The sequence below is a fragment of the Hydra vulgaris genome, chromosome 14 (assembly GCF_038396675.1).
Source record: "Hydra vulgaris chromosome 14, alternate assembly HydraT2T_AEP".
In the NCBI taxonomy this organism is placed as follows: domain Eukaryota; kingdom Metazoa; phylum Cnidaria; class Hydrozoa; order Anthoathecata; family Hydridae; genus Hydra; species Hydra vulgaris.
Window position 1 is genome coordinate 26,134,159 of NC_088933.1, and position 24,572 is coordinate 26,158,730.

A 24,572-nucleotide genomic window follows, 5' to 3' on the forward strand; every position below is an offset into this window, starting at 1 on the left:
AATAAAAAATTATCAAAACCTCAAATTTGTTTTTGTGTAACTTGTGTTTATGCACTTTGTGTTTGTTTAACTTGTGCTGTGTTTGAAACTTAGTGGCAACTTCTTCAAAGAGATAATTTATTTCACGTTAACTCCGTATATTTGGACCTTTTCGTACCTTGCACCTTACATTTATATTTATTATTAATTATTATCAAAATTTATTTTAATAAAACTTAAATTGTGATTTTTTTTATTTAAAAAAAAATTATCTTTAGTTATTCTTCAGTAGTTAAGCATAAAATTCAGATTTATTTACAAACATTTAAAAAAAAAAGTAAAAAATAAGCTATTTTACAGATAACAAGAAAACTTATAAAATATACAAATACATATAACTATTCGATAGGATATTTATCACATTTTTTTCTATATAGTGTTTATCTTAAATAATAGCAATATAAATTACCCTATAGTTCATAAAAGTAATAAAAATAAATTAAAATATTAAAATTCCATATATTCTTTTATATACAGACCAAAAGGTATATCGAGTCATCATAAAGCGCCAATGTTACGGTTTGTTTTACGAATATACATTATACGAATATACACTAACCTATATTGGTAACTTTATTTTAGAAGAGGTTCATTAGCAGAATAATTTTATAGGTTTGTTGCATTTTTATCCTCCGAAATGGGTGCTACAAAGTTTCGTCTCGTTTTTTTGAGTGAAGTGAAGTAAGATATGATAAATCCTTAAAGTATTAATAATAACTTTTACAATCAAAGTAAATACAAAATACACAATAAAGAAAGAAAAGGTATACTTTTTGTAGTTGCGCATTTTTCGCAAGAGTTTCTTCTAGCATCTGTTGCATTTTCATCGTTTTTTCTTTCATCAAATCTTCAGCATTGTTGAATTTTAACTTGTCAAACATTTTTTCTTTGAGAGTTTGCGTTTTAGGAATACGGTCGGGAAGTAATTCTTAAATACGAATAATAAAGTTTACATTTTATATATATACATATTATATAAAATATGTAAATTTCTGACAACAACTAAACAATACCTCCACTATGTTCTGCAACGTAAGCTTGGATTATTAATGATTTCTGCATGAGATCTTCGGCCATAACAGACCCACTTTCTTCTAAATGCCGTACCTAATATGTCATAAATGTATTAAACAATTTAGCTTTAGTTAGGATTTCTTTAAAAAGTTAAATTTATTAAACATAATTTATTGAACATTATTTATTGATTAGTAATATGAAAAAATAAATGATTACAATGAAATTGTCAAAAAGTGATAACAGTAAAGTAATAAAATTATATTAGTGCAATTAATTAAATATTAATAGCTATTTTTATAAGAAGGTAAAGAAAGGTATGTGGTTAAAATTAGGTTTAATCAGGGAAAATATAAAAACTTTTATGTATGTTAACATTGTTATAGGTGTATTTTAAATGCTTATGTCAGTGATATAGTAAAAATTCTACATTGATGGATGAATACTTGATGTAAAGAGAACCATGCGGTAGCTTCGTGATTGGCTTTTCTCTTGTCAAGTCAAGATTGGATATAGGTCTCCGTGAAGTATTCCTACTTAGTAACCAACAATAATTCGCAGGTATAGCTTTATTCTAATGGTTCTGATATCTTTGCCCTATTACATGAAATCCTGTTATGAACTTTTTTGTTGCCTAAAAACCAATGTATAACATTGTATTTTAAGGGTTCCCAATCTTCTCTTCCCTTCCCTTTCAAAACTCGGTCAAACACAGAAATAATGAAAATACATAAAAAAGTATCAGTGCTTAGTGTACCCTAGTAGCATTCTTAGGAGTACATTCCTAAGAGGAGATAATTTTAAGATCACCACAGATTTTCTCAGTTTACAGCATATGTAATTGAACTACATGATTTCATGTGAACTACATGACTAACCACAAATAGTTCCCATTGTAAAGGTAGACTAAATTCAAACTAATTTTGGAGTATTTACGAAATAGCATTTATTCAGTTAGATTATAGTTTAAATTTAAACATTTCACAAAGCCATTAACATCGCAGCAAACAACCAAAATCCAAAAAAGTAATAGTGATTTGCGGCACATCTCATATTTTTTCATTCATTTTTCTGGCAATACAACCACTTCTTTTAAGTCTTTTATAATTGGAGCCAATTTTAGCATAGTGGATTATGTTAGAGATAACTTTTCTAATTTTTGATTTCATGCAAATTGTGTACATATATTGCCTGATACAACCATAGGCGCAGTTAAATGTAATCAGAGAAATTTTTTTCTCAAGATTTTAATTTTTTCATAACATTTAAAAATACTTTTCTTTCAAAACTGAATCTTTATTATCAACTCATCTTTGATCTTCATGCTGTTTTTTTGTGATAGCTCAGTGTTTTTCAGTAACTCGATGTCTCTTATAAAGAAAAGTGCTTTTCTTCTAAAAGACTGTGTATGGGCTTTATCACATCTAGAACCAACTCATACTTACAAAACTTTTATATTCAAACCTGTAACAGTTGATCAAATAGAAAAAGAATTGCATAGGGGGCATTCCACGTCAAGTGGAACCACTTTTTGGTCAAATTCAACATCACCGACTCGGATTTCGATGAAAATTGGGTCACATGTTGGGCATATGGACAGAAGAAAAACATGTAAATTTTTTTGACTTAGGTCAATTATTTTCTGAGATATGACCTTTCAAAGTTTTGACCTTTTCACTTGACCTTGGTTATTTAAAACGTCATAACTTTTTTGCTATTATACTTAGGAAGTTGATTTTGGTGGCAAACAGAAGCTCTTGCATAGGCGAACAACTTTGTGTCTATACAAAAAAGTGATAAGTTCAATAAAAAAAAAGTTATTGGTCATTTGGTCATTTGACCTTTGACCCTGGTCGATGGCAAAGGTCAAAAGTCATAATTATTTTTTTACAGATTGCTTTTTTTATTGTGGATGTCCCATGAAAAAATCTTTTTGGGATTCCCATAAACAGCTTTGGGAATAATATTAAAGTATAAGTAGGTTCTAAAAATTTAACATTTATCGGCCTTACAAATGCGGTATTTTGAGGTCATTTTCTGTAAATAGCCTATTGTAAATATATATTATTAACTATTTCCTTTTTTTTCATTTTTTTTCTAGGTTGTAATTTAATTACTAGTACTATAAATACATACTAAGTCAGTATTAAATTATATGAGGCTTAAAGCTATATATATTTATATTAAAATAATCAATTCATTTCCATTGAATTAGTCATCAAAAGACAACTTAGAAATTAGTTTTTAGCAACTTTCAAATTAAATTTAGATTAAAAATGGCATTTCAAGCACAATTAAAAGAGTTAAAGAAGAGACAACACTACTATTATGATCCTTTCCAACACCATAAGAAAAAACAATATAAAACCTTGAGGGTAACTACTAGTCGACAAGTAGCTATGTACCCCTCAAAACTTATGGCTGGAGCAAAATTATGTGATACTTGTCGAAAGAGGATCACTGGCTTACCTTCCAAAATAGGATTATGTGATGATAAAAATTCTGCAAATTGTAAAACAGAGTCAGATTCTCAAGGTAGTTCCAGATCTCAAGATATTTGTAGTGACAAGGAAGATGAAAATTATCAGTGCCAGGAAGAAGAAATTTCTATTTTTAATAAATCCTTGTCGTTATTGGGTGAGCCACCCTTGGATAAACGCAAGTTACAAGCTGTTAGAAGTTATATTCCAGAGAAAAAGAAAAAGCTTAAAAAACTTGTAAAAAAGAAATTAGACCTTTTATCTACTAATTCAGATGCTATTGATACTTTAGAGGATGATGAATACGAAGCAACTAAAAAAAAAGTTTCCAACACATGTGCTGATGACATTGTTAAAGTGCTTCAGGATAAGTATAAATCAACACAAAGTAAGAGTGAAAAGATCATGATTTTGACAATATTTGTTGCTCAATGGAGTAATCGAAAAGTGATGAAAGAATTTAATTGTTTGCATCGACTTGTATCTCAAGCAAAAGAATTTTTAATAACCAAAGGTGTTTTATCAACCCCTAACCCAAAAAAAGGGAAATCACTTTCTGTACATGTGAAAGATATGGTAAAAGAGTTTTATTACTCTGACACTGTTAGCCGTATAATGCCTGGAAAAAAAGATTTTCTATCTGTTATGGAAAATGGGGAAAGGAAACATATTCAGAAAAGATTAGTTTTAAGTAATTTGAAGGAACTTTATCAACTATTTTCAGAAAAGTATCCAAATATCAGAATTGGGTTTTCGAAGATTGCAGAGCTACGTCCAAAAGAATTTGTTTTTGCAGGAGCAAGTGGTACTCACTGTGTGTGTATGTACCATTCATCAAAATGTTAAACTCATGATAATCGGATCACATATGGATGATTTACAACTAGAAGATGAACTAGAAACCCCTATTAAGAACTACAAACATGCTTTGGCAAAAATGAAATGCAATCCTTCCTTGCCAGCATGTCCTCTAGGTGAGTGTAAAAATTGCCCTGGAGTTGCTATGCTAAAGGAACGGCTGTTGCAATGCTTTGAAATTAAAGGAGTTGAAGAAATTGAGTATAAACAGTGGACTACAACAAATAGGTCCCAGCTTCAAACCTTTATACAGTCAACTGATGAATTTATTGAAAGATTTTTAGGGAGTTTGAAAACACTTACTAGGCATGATTTTATTGCTCAAGAGCAGGCAAAATATTTAGACTGGAAGAAAAACAATTTATCAGATGGAGAATTTCTGGTTATCGGTGATTTTTCAGAAAATTATGCATTTATTATACAAGATGCAGCACAGGGATATCATTGGACAAATAATCAAGCAACTTTACATCCTTTTGTTTTTTATTATAAATATGAAGGAAATTTATGTCATGGAAGTTATGTGCTGCTTTTGGAATGTAATACTCATGACACAATTGCAGTTCATCTTTTTCAACGTAAACTAATTAATTTTTTAAAAGTGAAATTTGAGGTATTAAAAATAACATATTTTAGTGATAACTGTGCAGCACAATACAAAAACTGCAAGAACTTCATAAATCTGTGCTATCACAAAGAGGATTATGGTATTTCAGCCGAATGGCATTTCTTTGCCACAACTCATGGTAAGGGCCCTTGTGATGGAGTTGGAGGAACTTTTAAACGTGAAGCGGCAAAAGCAAGCTTACAACGTCCATACCATGACTAAATAATGACCACCTATCAATTAAATACTTTTGCTAAAGAAAATATCCATGGCATTTCCTTTGAATACCTCACTGCAAATGATTGGCAAATTAAATCCACAATAATAAAGGAAAGATTTTCGAATGCTAAAACGATTCAGGTACCCAAAAACTTCATTGCTTTAAACCATTATCCACGAATGAACTTCAAGTACAAGATTATAGTTCCAGTTCTGCGTCTAGAATTGAAAAAACTACGTCACAGAGTGTTAGCCAGCTCAACTTCAGTTCAATTACTGGTTACATGGTTGTAGAGTATGATAAACATTGGTGGATAGGTTGTGTGTTGGAAAGCAATCCCGAAAAAAGAGAAGTAACCATTAACTTTCTTCACCCTCGTGGTCCAAGTCAACTTTTCTCCTTCAGAGATCCTCCAGATATTTTTACCGTTAATTTGAATGACCTTTTGCTAGCAGTCAAACCCAAAACTACAACTGGTTGGTCATACTTCATTACTTCTAAAGAGTCTGAAGGAGCAACCAAAGCACTTAACTTGCATCATCGTTAACTATTATAGCTTTTTTAATTTATTATTAGCAAATATGTATTCAATGGTAATGGTGTAAATATTATACTGCATTCAGTACTGTACTGCCATGTAGCTAAAACTACTAAATAAAGCATTTTTGTTACTTTTCAACTATATATATATATATATATATATATATATATATATATATATATATATATATATATATATATATATATATATATATATATATATATATATATATATATATATATATATATATATATATGGGCCAAGTATCACCAAATCATAATATATTGGTATATGGTAGCTATTATATAACCTAGGGCCTACACTCAATAAATTACCTTAAAATACTGTATAATTTTAAGGTATTTAAATATTAAAGTTTTAGAACCTACTTATACTTTAATATTATTCCCAAAGCTGTTTATGGGAATCCCAAAAAGATTTTTTCATGGGACATCCACAATAAAAAAAGCAATCTGTAAAAAAAAAATTATGACTTTTGACCTTTGCCATCGACCAGGGTCAAAGGTCAAATGACCAAATGACCAATAACTTTTTTTTTATTGAACTTATCACTTTTTTGTATAGACACAAAGTTGTTCGCCTATGCAAGAGCTTCTGTTTGCCACCAAAATCAACTTCCTAAGTATAATAGCAAAAAAGTTATGACGTTTTAAATAACCAAGGTCAAGTGAAAAGGTCAAAACTTTGAAAGGTCATATCTCAGAAAATAATTGACCTAAGTCAAAAAAATTTACATGTTTTTCTTCTGTCCATATGCCCAACATGTGACCCAATTTTCATCGAAATCCGAGTCGGTGATGTCAGATGGGTGGTTCCACTTGACATGGAATGTCCCATAGGTTAAAAACAAAAAAGTTTATCAGCCTAGACAGTATATCACTATCAATACTGAAAGAGGCAGCTAACGTTTTGTCTGAACCACTTGCTTAAATAATAAACACGTCTTTGGAGATATCAACTTATCCAACCGATTGAAAATGTTTAAGATTTCTTCCAGTGTACAAATCAAAGTCCCACATTGACATTCAAAATTTCGTACCTATATCTGTAATACCAACTATATCAAAAACCATCGAAAAAGTTGTAGACAACCAGCTGTCTAATTATCTAGAAGAAAACAACATGATAAATGAAAATCAATTTGGTTTTTGACACAAACGATAAACAAAAGTAGCTGCAACTCTATTTGTAGATACAAAAAGTCAATGAAGGTAATGTGGTTGAAGTAGTATCTCTTGACTTAAGTAAAGCATTAGACACTTTGAGTTACAGAATACTAATCAACAAGTTTAATAGTTATGGTGATTGTGATACCAAACTCTGCTGGTTTAAAGATTATTTAACAGAACTGAAACCATTTGTTTCAAAGCACAATGTCTAAACCTGAAAAATTGTATGTGGTGTACCTCAAAGGTCAATATATTTTGGGAAATTTTTTTTTCACAAGTATAAACCCCGTCAGATTTTGGGGGCAGTTCCTCAACGTTTGGTGCAAAATACAAAGCTAACATTTTCATAATATTTGTAATGATATTATATTGCAATTATATCAACTAGATTAATGCCAATAAAACTTTTTGTCTCATCTTTGTAGATTTGATTGTTCAAGAACGCTTTCAGAAATTTAACAAACTTATCATAGAATCTATTCATTATTGAACTTTAATCCATTTTTCAGATGTTTGCGTACTCTTTCAATAGTAAACGTTATAACTTCTCTTTTCGATTAGTGTAAATATAGAGAGCACAAAGTTGTGACAATCCTAATGATTTTTGCCTTTGTTAGGCACTTTATTGGCACTTTGAATAACATACTATCAACTGTTATTGATCTATGTTGGCAATTGAACAACACTGACAAAACTAAAAGTTTTGCCAGAGTTATTCAATTTTTAAACTTTTCAAAAAATAAAAAAATCCTTTTTAAATAAAGTTTAATTATAGTTATATTTTTCAAATTTTTTAATTTTGTCTAGCCTGCCACGTGTATTGCGATAGTGGTGTAGTGGTAGAACGCTCGCTTCATAAGCGAGAGGTTCCGAGTTTGATTCCCATCACATCCCTGGTAGCACCACGCTCAACTTGTTTCTCCGCGCAGTGGCCATGTTTGTCAAGGTTCGTGTTTCGAAGAGTTGGGAGAGGGATATAACCACAAGTAGCCTCCTCATCTGTAGTGGCCTTCTTGGCCTTGGGGAGGTGAATTACAAAAAAAAAAAAAATATATTCATACCTTTAGAAAAATACAAAAACAAAAAAATGGCTTGCTCATTGAATGTATTGGATATTTACAGTAGAAATTTCCTGATGAATTTATCTTTTTTTCTTTAAAAAGCTGTCATTATTTTATTTGTAAAGCTACATATTGCAGCATATAGATTTAAAAAAAGTTAAAACTTGATAAAAAAAAAAATTTCTATATAGTTTATAACAGATTTTTTGTTATTTTGATGTATAATTATTTCTTTTAACTGCATTTAACAGAATATAACTTTTGAAAATTGACTTTTTAAAACATCTTTAAAAGATTATTCATACTGTTACCAATAACAACCTTAACTGGTAAGTAACTTTCTATATAAAAAAAAAAAACCAGTAGTAACAAGTTTTTAATATAAAAAACTTGGCAAATTCTTTACAAACAATTTTCTTACTTTCTCTTCCAGCACCCATTTTTCTTGCTGAAGGTCAGCCACTTTTGTAATTAAATCAACTGTCTCATCACTTAGATTTGCAATGTTCACTGAACTACCCATAGGGCTGTTTGACTAAAAAAAAAAAATTAAAATTTGAAAAACAGCAAAAATATTTAAGAGATCTATGGTTAAAATTAAAAATAACCTTAGGGCTAGTAAAGTCTTCATTATCAACTCCTCCACTCGATGAAACTACCGACAAACTTCTAAATATTTTATGAACAAATAATGTATTATATTACTTCAGTCATATATTAAGTCAACTTGTTTCTCCACTCAGCGGCCTTGTTCATCGAGGTTTGTGTTTCAGAGTTATAGAGTTGAGAGAGGGCTGTAACTACAAAAGTAGCCTCGTTAACTGTAGTGGCCCTCTTGGCCTTGGAGAGAGAGTAAAGGAGGGGGGGGGGGGTTGAGGGGAATAATTAAAAATAGTTAATTAAAAAAAAGAGTTGTGTAATATAAAAATTTGTGTAAATAAATATCTGAATCATAATATATCTTAACAAACAAAATTTTCCTGTAATCAAAAAAAACTTTTTAATAAATTAATAATAAAAATATAACATGATTTCTTTATTATGATAAGGGATCATCCATAAAGGAGGCACGCTAAGTTTAACTAATGGCAAGAATTAGGAGAATGTTGGCTTTCGTGCGCAGAGACTTTTAGAGTATTATAGCGCCTTATGTTCAAGAAAATATCAGGAGAAGGGAGCCAATAAACTTATACTTCTGGCTAGTATTTAAATTCTGAATGAGATCCTTTATGGACGACCCCTAAACCATGACAAAACATAAAATATTTAAATCTATTTAAAATATAAATAAATTAAATATCAAAAATAATAAAAATTAATACCATAACAAAATTAAACTTTTAAATATATTTTTAAATGTAAATATATTTTCTTTATAAATTAAAGCAATAAACTTTATATTACTTTAATAAAAAATTTCTTAGATTTAGAGTAATATATTGATTTACAATGTAGCAAAGTGCATTTGTCGGATGAAAATAACCTTCTGACATTCAAATTATGTAATTGCTCTTCAAATACAGATATTATTACTATATTCACCAACAACATGGTCTAAAATGTAGGTTCAATTCACCTGTGCTTTGAAACTTACACAAAATTTACTATAATAACTACAGTTATTTACTAACAACATTAGTTAATAAATTTACTATAATAACTAGGTTATTCTAACAGTTCAGGAATATTTCAGAAGGAATGCTCAGTATTTAATACTTTTCAAGAACTTTTTCAAATACACACATACTTTAAAAAATTTGTCTTGATCACAGGTCTTGGGTCAATCCATGTCAAATCAGCAGAAAAACCGAAATTATGTTACCCCATGTTTTGATTTTTCATAATTTTTTATAATTAGATCATATATGCTATATATGCTAGATCTATAACATATATGTTATAAAGTTTATGAAAACCTGAAAAATGAAACCTCCGACTCCTTACAATTCTTGAAATATTTAGGTTTTAGCTTTCGTATTTATGATGACTCAGCATTTTTTGCAACTTTTTTGTCATTAAATAGCAAAATTTTATGAACAAAATGAATTATTAAAATTTTCTTATCAAACCACCTTAACTACATATGTTATTATATGTAAATTAAATAACAAAGGGTCAAAATATATTTTGGGTCAAAATGGTGATATCACTTAAAATATAGGTATCAAACATCACTTTTAACGCATAATATATTATTTTATTTGTCGTTTTTTCTAAATACAGCTATTTATGTAAAGGATATTTAAATGCTGATTACATATATCTTAATTTTATATAATGAAAAGTTAATTAAGAAGTCTTTTTGAGGTCAATAACAAATTTATACATGTATTCTAATTTTTTTTGTACCTAGGACAGTCACACGGTCAAAGGGATGGGGTAATTTTTACAACCCCCTCCATTTTTGTGGATTTTATTTTTTGTTTCTATATTTTATTTGAAGGTTATTTTATCATACAGTTATATTCGACATGAAATGACCCTTTTGCTTTTGTGGATCAAGACCTATTTCAATTTGTAACCTGACAAAACAGGTTAAGAAAACACAATTTCAAAACCAAAAAACAAACAATAGAAATTTGCCACATAGTTTTATTGTATACATAAATATTTATATTTTTTTTTTTAATTTACTGTATAAAATTGAATATTAAATATACATTATTATCATTGCATATTTAGATCAGCTTTGTCTTAATATCTTAGAGTTTTAAAATGTCACCTTGAATCCAAAATATTTTTTTATATAAAAAAAAACAAATAAAAAAAAAAAAAAAAACTTACTTTGCATTAAAATAATAATAATTATTATTAACGGGTGATGCGGAAGTAGTTATCGGACAAATCCTAATTTCATTATTTGAGCATAATAATTAGTTTTTGCGGTTTTATGCGTAGGCATAAACGTTCTATAAAATATAAACTTTATTATTTGAAACACAATTATTTAAAATGAGGTTAAATGCAGCTGAACGAGAATCTTTTTGAAAGCGACTAAAAATGTTTTTTGTAAATAAACCTAATATATATTAAAAAAAAATCGTAAATCATTTTGAAAAGGAAGGATTTGCTCGAAGTACAATATATGATAACCTAAAAAGACTTAAAACTGTTCAATCGTTTTCTGATAGAAAGCACCCTGGTAGTCCGACATCCTGGACTAGAGAAAAGAAAGCCGAATTAATGAGACTTGTCAACAATCGAAAAGGGGTCATTCAGAGAAAAATAGGTATTAAATTCCGTGTAAATCAATCGACAATTGGTCGTCAGTTAAAAAAAATGAATATTAAATATAGAAAACGTGAAAAGACTCCAAAATACACTATAGAACAACAAATAAAGGCAAAGAAAAGAAGCAATAAACTAGCTAACCAACTCTATAACACAAAATCGCTTCTAGTCATTGATGATGAAAAATACTTTTGTTTTGCAGGGGACAACATGCCTAGAAATTCTGGATACTACACAAACAACAAAAAGACATGCCCAGAAAGTGTTTGCTTTATAGGAAAAGAAATTATTAATGTGGATAGCCATATCTGACTGTAGCCATATCTGACCGAGCCATTGTTTCGCACTTCCAAGGCTATAGCGATCAATTCATCAATCTATATTAATGAATGTTTAGAAAAACGACTTCTTCCATTTATTCACAAGTATCATGGAGACTTTAACTATTTATTTTGGCCATATTTAGCAAGTTCTCATTATTCTAAAGATTCTCTAAATTGGATGGACCAATATGTCTATTACGTTGATAAAAAATCCAATCCCCCAAATGTGCCTCAAGCACGACAAATTGAAAATTTTTGGGGACATTTGGCACAAAAGGTTTACGAGGGAGATTGGCAAGCTTCAACAGAGCAAGTTTTGATTGATCGCATTAAACTAAAACTACAAGAAATTGATTTAAACTTTTTACAGTCGCATATGAAAGGCGTCAGAGCAAAATTGAGATCAATTGCAGATGGTGGTGTTTTTTCATATAAAAAAATAATATATTTTTATTAAAAGATAAATGCTTTATTTAAAAAAAATTAAATAGTAGTTTGTTTTTTTATTTATAAATAAGTTATTGACGTTTTTATTTTGTCCGATAACTTCCGCATCACCCGTTATTATAACAAAAGGTCTTCATATCTAGATAATACCTGCCCAAACCTAAACCCTCATTCAATGATGTATGCACTAAAACCCTCGCAGCTCAAGTTTCAAGTTTGACATCATGAATGATATTTTTTGCAAGGCTAAGATACTTGTATGTGTATATACACACATATATGTATATATACATATGTATATATATATAAACACACACACACACACACATATATATATACATATATACACATGTATATAAGTATATACACACACATATGTATATATGTATCTATAAGTATATACAAACACCGATGTATATATGTATATATATATATATATATATATATATATATATATATATATATATATATATATATATATATATGTACATACACACACACACATATATAGAATATACTCCTAGCATTACTGTATACAATATATTGTTAAAAAAAATGTCAAAAACTATTGATAATAAAAAAAGTGAAAATAAAAAAGTATTTTTAGAGTTATATTTCTTTATTAATATTTATATAGTTATAATTACTTATAACTTAAACTTACCCACTATCCTGACGTCTATGCATAGACATAGCTTTGACTTGAAGTGACTCCGGATTAAAAATTTCATCATATGCTATAAATAATTTATGTAATTACATTCTTTGTTTAAATTTACCTTAGTTAAAATATTCAAGTTCTTAAAAAAATAACATTTTCCTTATTAGCAGTTTCTTATTTAGTTCCAACTAATTTTAATTTAAAGTAACTAGCAGCTTAAAACTTTATGACTTACATTAACTTGATTAATTACCATTTAAAACTGTTGAAACTAGCAGTTGGCAACTTAATTTTAACATAGAAACAAATACTCAAAACAACTACTACATAACTGCAATAATCAAAACTAAACAAAAAAAGTTAATAAACACTAAAAAGAACATCACTTCTAAATAACTTAAAAATGTAACCTATATTTTAAGTAACATAAAAAAAAAGAAATAAAATGTTTTAAATAATCTCAAAGTAAACATACTGTTTTTAACTTTAATGTCCTGTATAAAATCTTGTAATTTGTTCTGAGCTTGTTCTGCCTTTTTACGCTCTGTTACTAAATTCTTTTTTAACTCTTTTATCTATATGACAAAATAAATATCATAAAATTATGCAAACTAAATAACAATAAATTATAATTCTTAATATATAGAAATTAATAATAAAGAAATTTTTTGCGGCTATAGGTTATATTAGTTGCATTTTGGCAGCTAAAGCCAAAATGCAGTTAACATATTTTTATAAATAAATCGTGTTTTTCTCTCATTCTTACTAAAATTAAAAAAAAAAAGAGTTTATTTTTGTAATGAATTTTATAGGGGTTCTAAATTTGCACAAAAAACAGAAATCCAAAATTGTCTTGCTCTGAGGATTAGCTTTTTTTTATTTTAATAGGGAGAGATAATTATAGAAAGAATAAGTTAAAAAATATATATATTTTTTACTTTAATGTTTAGTTTGCTGAATTTTAATTAAAGTCCATGTCTAGTTTAAAAAGCGAAAAAATAAAACCTAAACTGAGTTTTGTTCCAATAAAATAATAAAAATAAAATAGTTATAGTTTTATAATTGTTTTTGAACGCCATGATGTTTATTGAGTATATTTTTTAACGAAAAAAACAATGTATTTTTTACCTGATGATTGCTAAACGCATGGAACTTTTAGTAGTAAAAATTATGTAGTTATTTTTTTAATCTCGTCAAAAAATCAATTATATTTATATATATAAATATGCAAATATATATATAAATCAGGGATGCGGCGTCCCAAAAGGACTCCAGCTTTATATCTCTACTTTTTCCAAGTCTGTAGTGTCCAGAAGCTCTAAACATGTTTATTGACTTATGATCTGCGACAAGAAAAAAATTCATGAGATTTAAAGACTTGAAACTTATTGTTTTTAAGCCCAGAGTCCTGGAGTCCCGGAGTCCTTGCCGCCATTATACTTAAATAAAATTCTAGTTGAAATAATAATAATATCATAATAAGAATTGCATTAGCAATAAAACCTCTAAAGAATTAGCAACAAAAAACCTCTAAAGATTAGCAATGAAACCTCTAAAATGGTCTGCATGGTTTGCATTTAGTGAATTATTTAGATTCTGGTATTCCAAAAATAAAGAAAAAAATCATGAGTGTTAAAGATTCTAAAGAATAAAGGGGAAAAAGATGATAATATATAATAAGTTCCTTTATCACCTAGGATCATGTGTACCAAAAATTAGACTGAAAGAAGCAATTTTAGGGGTTGCCATATTTTATAAGAATTAACCATTGGTAAAATTTTGTGATTCTCTCAAATTTTGCAAACTTGTTATTTTTATTTTATGTTATATGGGAGAGAGGAAGAATTCCAACTCAAAGAATTGACAATGCAGAAAAAAAGTTGAAAAAACTTTATGACGAATATCTGTTTCTGAAAAAACACAGACGATCAAAATTGGACAGCTGTCAAATAAAAGAAGGACTTTTCCATGCTGAGCTTGAAGAACTTTTTGATATATCAACCAAAAGTGCATCAGAAGTTATGAAAAACGATGAAGATAAAGCATTTTTACATCAGCAGCAAGAAGATCGATTATTTTGTAGCATGGCAGGAATTGATCAGAATTTAACAGCTAGGGAGGCACGGAAACGAGTCCAAGAAACTAAAATGGAATTGAGGCGTCAAAGCAGTAAAGCGGAGCTGATGGAAAAAACAGAACTTATTTCTTCTTCATCAGCAGTTGACATTGTGAGTGAAAGTAGCTCAAGTTCCTCGGATGATGATGAATATCAGACTCCTTCCGCTTCCAGCACACTGAGCACAAGTGGTTCAATGAAAAAGAAGATGAAAGTTCTAACAAATAATGTTGTATCGTCTCTTGATCGTGTTAATATTTCTGATCACCATGCACTCTTCGTGGTTGGAACAGTTGCTCAGGCTCTTGGTCACTCTCTAAAAGATTTATCATTGTCATACAGCACAACCCGCAGAGAAAGGCGATCTGTTCGTGAAGCGCTGACTACAGCTGACAAGGTTGATTTCTCTCCTGATGATCCACTTCTTCTGCATTTGGATGGAAAGCTCTTACCTGATATCACTGGTGGTAAAAAAAAATGGATAGAATTGCCATCCTTGTGACTGGTGGTGGGGTGAAAAAATTGCTGGGCGTTCCAAAGATTGATCGAGGCACAGGTGGGCAACAGGCTGATGCTTGCATGAAGGCTCTTAAAAATTGGAAATTGGAAGAACTTGTTCAGGGACTGGTTTTTGACACTACTTCATTTAACACTGGGTTTAACATTGGTGCCTGCACAATAATAGAGCAGAATCTTGACTGTAATCTTACATGGATAGCATGCAGACACCATGTCTTTGAAGTCATGTTTTCCACCATTTTCATGACTGCATTTGGAAGCAGTGGAGAACCTGAAGTTGGAATTTTTACCCGTTTCCAGAAGCAATGGCCAGCAATCAACAAGGAGGTGTTCACTATAAGGAATGAAGAATTGTATAACTGTGATTTTTTTCTCAAACTCCGTGAAGAAATGGTAGTGTATTATGGTGAAGCAATTAAAGGTCAACAACCCAGGGATGATTACTTAGAACTCTTGAATTTGTGCCTTATTTTTCTTGGAGGATCAACTGCAACATCGGAGTTGAATGTAAAGTTTGCGGGCACCAGGTGCAACACACAATGCACATTGGATGGCAAAAGCTATATATTGTATGAAGATATGTTTGTTTCAGGATCAATTTGTTATTACTGCAAAGGATAAGAAAGGAATAACAGACATAAATCTTTTTGTATCATTTATATACAGACAGTTTTGGAAAGCTCTCTTAGCTGAACGAGCACCATTCAATGATGCCAAGCTTCTTCAACGAATTCAAGAATATGCAAATCGTACAATTGCAATTAATGCAGCAAAAGCTTTTCATCGCCATCTGTGGTATTTTTCTGAACATCTAATAGGATTGGCTTTTTTTGATTCCCGTGTTGACAACAACACCAAGAGAGACATAGCAAACAACCTGAAACAACAGCCAAAACAGAAATCTCTCAAAAGACTTGATGCTGCCACATTCAATTGTCACAGTACATTGTCTTCCTTTGTTACACAACGCATCGCAGAACTTTTCGATCTAATTTTGAAGAATGGCATAGAATTTAATGAAAGTATCTTCAGAGTGGGAAATGGATTCAACATACCTTGAAATGAAGCACAAGGTTCGTCAAATGAAGGTCAGCAAGAATTGCGCGGAACGAGGCATAGCACTTATAACATCCTTCAACAAAAGCGTTACAAAAGATGAAAACTAAGAGCAGTTTTTTCTTCGATTGGTTGATCTTCACCGGAAGGAATTTCCAGTTGCGTCAAAGTCTACCCTGATGAAGATGACTGTTGAATGATGAAAATGGTTGATCTATTATGGCCTAGTGTGATTACATAGTAGTACAGTACTATATTATTGTTTATTTAACATTAAACATCCACAATCCACCACATAATAATAATTAATTGATAATAAATAATTAAAAAAATAAATTTTTTTGTTTTACTTTTTTAACCTCATTCCAAAATGTGACAAAACACCCTAATATACATATGTGTGTGTGTGTGTGTGTGTGTGTGTGTGTGTGTGTGTGTGTGTGTGTGTGTGTGTGAGTGTGTCATTTCATATCAAATCACCTAATGGTCCCCAGGGTACCACCTTAAATTTGCTTCAAATTTTGACCACCCACAGTATTAATGAAAAAATTACAAACCTCAAAATTTCAGCTTGATTAACCAATCATTCAAAAGTTATAATTGAATTAATATTGACCAAATTGGAAAAACTTGAGTATCTTGAGCTTACAGTAGATTTTTTCCGTTTTTAACAGATCATAACTTTTTAAATAAACTAGATGATCACCTGAAATTTTTAAGGGTAATAGTTTTTTACCCAAACTATTTATTTTTGTAGGTGTTTTTGATTGAATTTAAACAGTTCTTTTTTGATTGAATTTAAACAATTTTTGAGTTCTTGTACCTCAAAGTTGCTAAATAATCCAATTAGAAAAAATTTTGGAAACTTTAATGTGCTACAGTTCAATACCAACAGACAAGCTGTGCCAATTTTTTGTTACTTTCGTGTACTTAGAGTAATCACTTGTGGAAAAAATTTAAAATTATGTGTTAAAAGTTATTTTAGCACTTGCAGCAGCCTGTTTAAATATCACTTTTAAAAAAATATATATATATTACATTGACTCTGTAGGCATAGAAAGTAGTGTAGACAGTTAAAATAAATTATAAAACTTTTTACTGGCAAGGTTCTATATACAGACAATCACCAAAAAAGTTTTTTTAATGTAAATGTAATGCATTCTAGTGAAGCTGCACCAAGGATCAAACACCTTAGAGATGAATAATAAGTTAGAAAGAGTTTAGCAGAGTGAGATAAAAGTACAAAAGGACAGATGCCCAGTGGAAAACAAAGAGCCTCAAAGTAAAAAAATACTAAAAAACTGATAAGTAAAATGTTGTAAAAATAAACAATAGTCGAGATAAGTAAGAGCCATTAACTGCTGTTTTACTAAATTGTCGTAGGGTCAATCGTAAGTGAGATGTATAGACAGTATCAGTGATGGAGCAGAATTATTGGTTTTATAAGTAGTTATCATGTGGTCTGTATTATTAGGGTGATACACATACATTATCGATATAAGTGTGTCATGGGGGTCTCGAGTACAGCCTTATAGTACAGTTTGAACACAAGAAGACCTTCAACATTCGCCCGAGACTGGTATCCCAAAAGAAGTTCCACTCTGTGTCTACACCAGGGTCTTTTTCAAGGTATCCCATTGTGTTATCCCAATAGGACTATTCTCAGAGTATCCCATCAGGACGATTGCCACATATTTCTGAATTGACACTGGGACCAGAGGACACTTAATGGGGCTCAGTACTAATTGCATACAATTGTAAGTAACTTTTTTGACATGAGTGTCGATAAGTGCAGTGCTTTGTTGCAGTATAACATGGGTTAGTGAGAGTTGTGAACTGTTTTGAATTTTTATAGCTGTGTATGTAATAGTCAATGCAGTGTATATTTTTATAGCTGTATAATTTTATAGTAGTGTACAATTTTTATAGCTGTGTATGTAATAGTCAATGCAGTGTATGCGTCTATTGTAGCAGCCTGTCTTGATAGTATGAGTAATCAGTACAAAAAATAGTTGAAAGTCATTTAAATTAGTATAACGTAAGCTAGACGTGAATATTAGAAGTCCAATAACATGAATCTTAAAAATAACAAACTATTACAACTCAATAATCTAGAAAATTTAAAAAGAATTATATCAATATAGCAACATAAACTTGTATATATATTTTACAACTAATAATCTAAAATCATATGGAGTTTTGTAGCCTAATAGGTAAATGTATGCGGTACAAAAGTATGCTTAGTATTTTGTACAAGTGACAAAATTAACTGTGCAAATGTCATGTGACTGTAATGTAACCAGGAGTATCCGGAATGGAGTAGAATTATTTGTTTTCTAAAACAGTTAGCAGGTAGCCTCTAGTCAGTTGAACAAACTGTATGTATAGCATGGCTGATTTTGTGTCATATACAGTGAATTTAATTATAAGATATAATATAAGGAATAATTATAGAAGAAAAACAAAATAAATTGAAAAAGAGAAAAGTAAAGTTTTAATTCAGGATGTGAAGTATATGTGCATAAGCATGTGTTTGTTAATGTTGTAGGTAATCTTCTTTCTATTTACTTCTAAAATTTAAAGACCTATACTCTATCTAAATGCTTTTTTAATGCTTTTTTAGTTTAAAAGGATACCTAATAGCACAAGTTATATTACATTTCAAAAAAATAAAAATCCTTTTAAAATTTCTTTATCTCAGATTTACATAACTCATAATACTGTCATAATCATTATTAGCAAGTTTGTAGTCACGAGCACTTCTACCCTTAATGGATGGAGCACTTATTTGACATATTACTTTGTCAAATGGAACCCAACACTGACTTGATCGTGCATCATTAGTCCATTTTAAATTTAATTTGTTTCAAAGCATGAATTTTACATTAACATCTTGGTTTTCATTAGAAAACTTAAGCACAAGCCCTATTTACTATTCATCATCATAAAAGCAAGCAATGTTTTTTCCAAGTTGAAAGTTTGAAGGATCTTTTTTTGTCAAGTTAATATTATTTAGCAAATGGGTATCATAGTATTGCTAGAAATTCTCTGTAAAAATAATTTTTCTCCACCTGGTACAAAACTGTAACAGCTTCTTGTGCCTGGGACTGTGCTCATCTCTTCATATTGTTTCTTTAGGTTAAAATAAGTTAGCATCACAACACAAACTTTTTGACCAGGTTTGATCTTAAGTAGATTTGCTATTGATATGTTGACTTTACACAATCCCTTGATAATATTTTTTTGTGGACTTTAAATAGATCACAACAATATTTTTGAAGCGCTTCATATCTAGAAATATAGGCTTTTTCATGGTGAAAACATATCTACTTGTTTGGTTCGAAAGTGTATCCTATCCTTTGAATAAAAACTTCAACATGAGTATCTTTTAGTCTTATTCTTCCTACCATTCTACAATATGACATTTTATCACAATCTTTATTTAAAACTCTTCCGACACAACATTTCTCTAACATTTTTTACTAATCTAAAAATATTAAAATCGAGGGTTAAACATCTAATACATGTAAAATTAAAAATAAACACCTAAGTCATAAAGCTACAATTATGTCATAAGATAGAGTATAGGCCTTTAAATATTTTTTGGTGATTGTCTATATATAGAACCTTGCCAGTAAAAAATTTCATAATTTATTTTAACTGTCTACGCTACTTTCTATGCTTAAAAAGTGAATGTAATTTATCATATTTTTTTAAAAAAGTGATATTTAAACAGGCTGCTGAAAGTGCTAAAATAACTTTTAACTTTTTTCCACAAGTGGTTACTTAAAGTAAGCGAAAGTAACAAAAAATTGGCACAACTTGTCGGTTGGTATTGAACTGTAGCACATTAAAGTCTAATATTGCATTATTTAGCAACTTTGAGGTACAGGAACTCAAAAACTGTTTAAAATCAGTCAGAAACACCTACAAAAATAGATAATTTGGGTGAAAAACTATTACCCTTAAGAATTTCAGATGATCTTCTATTTTATCTAAAAATATATGATCTGTTAAAGATCGTAAAAATCTACTGTAAGCTCCAGATACTTTCCAATTTTGGTCGATATTAATCCAATTACAATTTTTGAACAGTTTGGTCAATCAAGCTGAAATTTTGAGGTTTGTAATTTTTTTCATAAAAGCTGTGGGTGGTCAAAATTTGAAGCAAATTTGAGGTGGTACCTTAGGGCACTTTTGAAAAACTAGGTGATTTCATATGGAATAACCCATATATAATGCTTTGTTTATGAATGTTTTTATTAATGGGTCAAATTATATCACGCAATTTTTGCCCGTATTTGATCCCTCACTCTCACCACAACATCATAACTTTTTATTACCAAGTCCTGTAAGAAAAGACTTTTAAAAATGAGTCAATGTCAGATGCAAATTACATAAATAAATAAGAATTTAAATTTACAAGTGGTTAAAGAGCATATAAATAATACTGAATGATAAAACATAATCCTCTATTATATATTATATATATTTTACTGCTGATAAATTTTGCAGTGGTAGTTTTTGATGTGTTGTGAGATGTAGTTTACATATATTTTAAACAAGTAATATTTATTTGTAAAACTGAAAAGTTAATTTTTAATGAGAAAAAAACTTTCTCATAAATTTAAAATTTTGAGAAATGCAAAGCAATAATTACCATTTGTTCATTTTTTTTGTTGAGAATTCGATATTCTACATCTTTGTCTTTGAGACTTTCTTTTAACTTCTCCACTTGTAAGTGCAAACCATTTTTTTCTATGGTTATTGATTGCAATGAATGTTCTAAACTCTGACACAAAAATTGTATTACTTATATTTATTACACACACACACGCACACACACACACACACACACACACACACACACACACACACACACACACACACGCACACACACACACAGATACACACACATACCACACAAGCACATATATTTAATAGTTTACGGCCTATAATTCCACATTGGCATGGCTAAAATTTCAAAATGCTGTTTTTATATCTAAATATGACATTATGGTAAGGTTAAAACAATTTTCACAACTAGATGCCCTTCCTGGCAACAACCTGTTTTGGAGATCAGGACTATCCAAAATTTACAAATTTTAAAATCAAAAATACAAATTTTAAAGGGATCCCATACTCCCAACACATGTTGTGTTCATATTAAAAATAATGTTGAAAAAAAAAGGTTTAAACCGAGTTTTTTTGATTAAATATAAATAATGAATGTATACCAAGAAAACTTATCTTGTTGTTTTAGCCGAAGCTTGCCTTCTCCATTTTAATTAAAATCTCGTAGTCTTTATATTATAAGTCGCAATCTACAGACTTCGGCTATTCCTTTGAAGCGTGTTTAATTCATAAAAGTTTTAGTATTTGGCGTCACGGTAGACTTTTGACAAATGAAACTCTGGAAAAATTTGCATTATTTTTATTCATAAATTTTTTCATTATTTATTTTCTACTTTGAACATTTAAAAAGATATTAAAAACCTTAAATATTTTATGCTGGTTCGTTGCTATAAACTGTTATTGTGCTATATTTAATGTTAATAAATGAAGCATATTTATTATCTCATTTAAGATTCTGATAAAAAAATGTTATATTAATTACCCAAATAAAATTAGTAACAGCATTTTTATTTGGTTAGACAATATTTTGTCTGAATTTGTTTTGCATGAAGTCAAACGAAAAAACATTGAATAATCTTGTCGAAATATATTTTAAACAAATGATTTTAAATAAATAAATAAATAAAAAGTTCAACATTAAACATCTTTTTTTTTATTATAATGCAACTGTAAATAATGAAATATTAACTTGAACTAAATTTACTTATTATTTAGAACGACTAAGCAATAAATAAAAAACCCCTAAAATTATGCGATATTGTGTTGTTTATTTGATTATTGTTGTTGTTTATGTTGATCATTTTCATCAAAAATATTCTCAGATTGGAATGTTACTTGCTTTGCTCATTGTTGATTTATTTCTAATTTAATTTTATCTCTATGTTTAATTCTATGTTAAGAAAGAAAAGTTTTTATTTCATTGTGCACTCTTTTTATAAAAGAGTAGAACAAAAGAGAAAGAAAAATTTCACGTGATTAAACTTTGAATGAATAAGAGTTGTATAGAATGTTTTTTTTTTTTTGCACCACTCGTTTTTTTTTAAGATGAGAGAAATAAAAGCTTAATTGTAACTTTTCTTTGAATAAATGGGAATTGGAAGAAAATTGCTTGAAAACTTGTATTTGTCAATTTTGCTGGTTTTTTAACTTTCCATGTTAAAAGACAAATGCCAAATACGACACATAAATTGGGAAACACCATATATAACATGTTTTTTAACGTGCGTTATGACATTTTGACAATTTAAATTACCATCTATCTTGAATTATTGTCTTTAATTCTTCCCCTCCGTATTATCTCTTTCTATCTACAAATATAATAAATAAAATGTTCTATCAAATATGTACAGTAAACATAAAAATAACATAATTTATATATATTTTTGTGTTTATTTTATATATTAAATAAACATTTTATTTAATACATTTGTAGATAGAACAAGATAATACTGAGGGGATGAATTAATGTGTTAATTATTGCGCTAATTAATAATAATTTGTTCGTATTTTTGTTAAATGTTAATTGTATAAAACGGGCAAAAATATATGTACTTCATGTTTTTAATTTGATGGTTATAAAATATCGAACAGTAAACTTATAATCAATATTTATAATGGCGACTTGTGCTGTTATTGGTTGTACTTGTAATGCAAAACCAGGATTGCACATATCCTTTCACGAATTTTCATATCTGATACTACTGTCAGCTGTATTGTTTAGTGAATTCTTGTACTTTTTTTTCATAACCTTAACAGGTTCTAATTGGTATGGAGTTGCTAACATTTTAAAAATTTTGCTATCAAAAATCAAATGCAAAATATAACAATATTTCCCTTTTATTGAAATCCAATTTAGAAAATTTAGCAATTTAAATTAAATCAGCATAATCTAAACTTTTTTATTATAAAAAAATTTAACAGTTCATCAAATATATCTAATTAATACTGTCAGTTAATGAAAGTAATTGTTAATAAATACTTTTTTTTGACGGGAAAACAAAAAATGTCACAGCGTAAAAATGACCAGAGAAGTTAAAAAATAGTTCCCATTGTTTAAATGAAAATAAGTAAGATTCAGAATATATAATATTGCGCTCTCTTGCATAAAAACGAGAGACCGTATATATAACGTTCTATAAAATGTAAAATACTCGCATGAAAATCATAAGATTAGTAAGTAAAGCTTTAATATTTGTTTTAATTTAAAAACAAAAGAAATATAAGTAACATATATAAATCTAAAAATTATTAAGATATCTGAAAAAAATAAGTTGCTCCTATAAAATAAAAATATTTTTCCTTTTTACAAACTTATTTTTGCGATGTTTGGAAAAATAATACAAATAAATTTGTTTTGCTGTATGTTAAAAAAATACTACAATGTACTTTTTGAATTAAAGTAGAAAAACGCAGCTTTGTTTAATTACATTTTTCATTAGTCAAAAGTTTACCGTGATGTCAAATACTAAAACTTTTATGAAATAAACACCCTTCAAAGGAATTGCCAAAGTCTGTAGATTTTGACGTATAATTTAAAGACTCCAAGTTTTTAAGTAAAATGGAGAAGGCAAGCTTTGGCTAAAACAACAAAGTTTGTTTTTTTCAGTATGCATTCATTATTTATTTTTAATCAAAAAAAACTTGGATCAAACCTTTTTTTTCAACAGTATATATAATATTAACACACAATTGTGTTGGGAGTTTGGAATTCCTTTAAGGTTCTGATAAATTCCTGATTCTATTTAGGAATATCGAAAGTTTACAAGCTCCTCATACCTGTACCTTTATTTATTAACATTTATTATCCTCATGAATTAAAATTTTACTCAAAAATTTATTAATATTTATTATCCTCATGAGAATCAAAGTAAAAATTAAAGTTAAAACAATGTCTGCAAACAACATTCATAATAAATAAAGATTGCATTTTAATGAAATAAATCATTAGATATGATGCAATCAATCAAATATTGTATTTAATTAAGAATAATACAAAAAATAATAATAACAAATAATAGATAATATTACAAATTATAATAACAAATAATAGATAATAATACAAATTATAATAGCA

At 28.9% G+C, this 24,572-nt stretch overlaps 1 protein-coding gene across 2 annotated transcripts in view; it reads right to left on the reverse strand.

The window, feature by feature from the left end:
• Nucleotides 1-250: 250 nt before the first annotated feature.
• The window catches only part of LOC100207295 (GRIP1-associated protein 1), a 66,705-nt gene continuing 42,383 nt past the window's right edge, over nucleotides 251-24,572 (reverse strand). For both annotated transcript variants that reach the window (XM_065818377.1, XM_065818376.1), the window contains exons 23-30: nucleotides 21,024-21,155; nucleotides 13,148-13,247; nucleotides 12,676-12,748; nucleotides 8,619-8,679; nucleotides 8,432-8,545; nucleotides 1,053-1,146; nucleotides 810-967; nucleotides 251-737 (exon numbers count right to left, since the gene is read on the reverse strand). In XM_065818377.1, coding sequence (XP_065674449.1) covers nucleotides 684-737; nucleotides 810-967; nucleotides 1,053-1,146; nucleotides 8,432-8,545; nucleotides 8,619-8,679; nucleotides 12,676-12,748; nucleotides 13,148-13,247; nucleotides 21,024-21,155 — 786 coding nt within the window. In that variant the 3' untranslated portion in view covers nucleotides 251-683. The remainder of the gene's footprint in view (nucleotides 738-809; nucleotides 968-1,052; nucleotides 1,147-8,431; nucleotides 8,546-8,618; nucleotides 8,680-12,675; nucleotides 12,749-13,147; nucleotides 13,248-21,023; nucleotides 21,156-24,572) is intronic.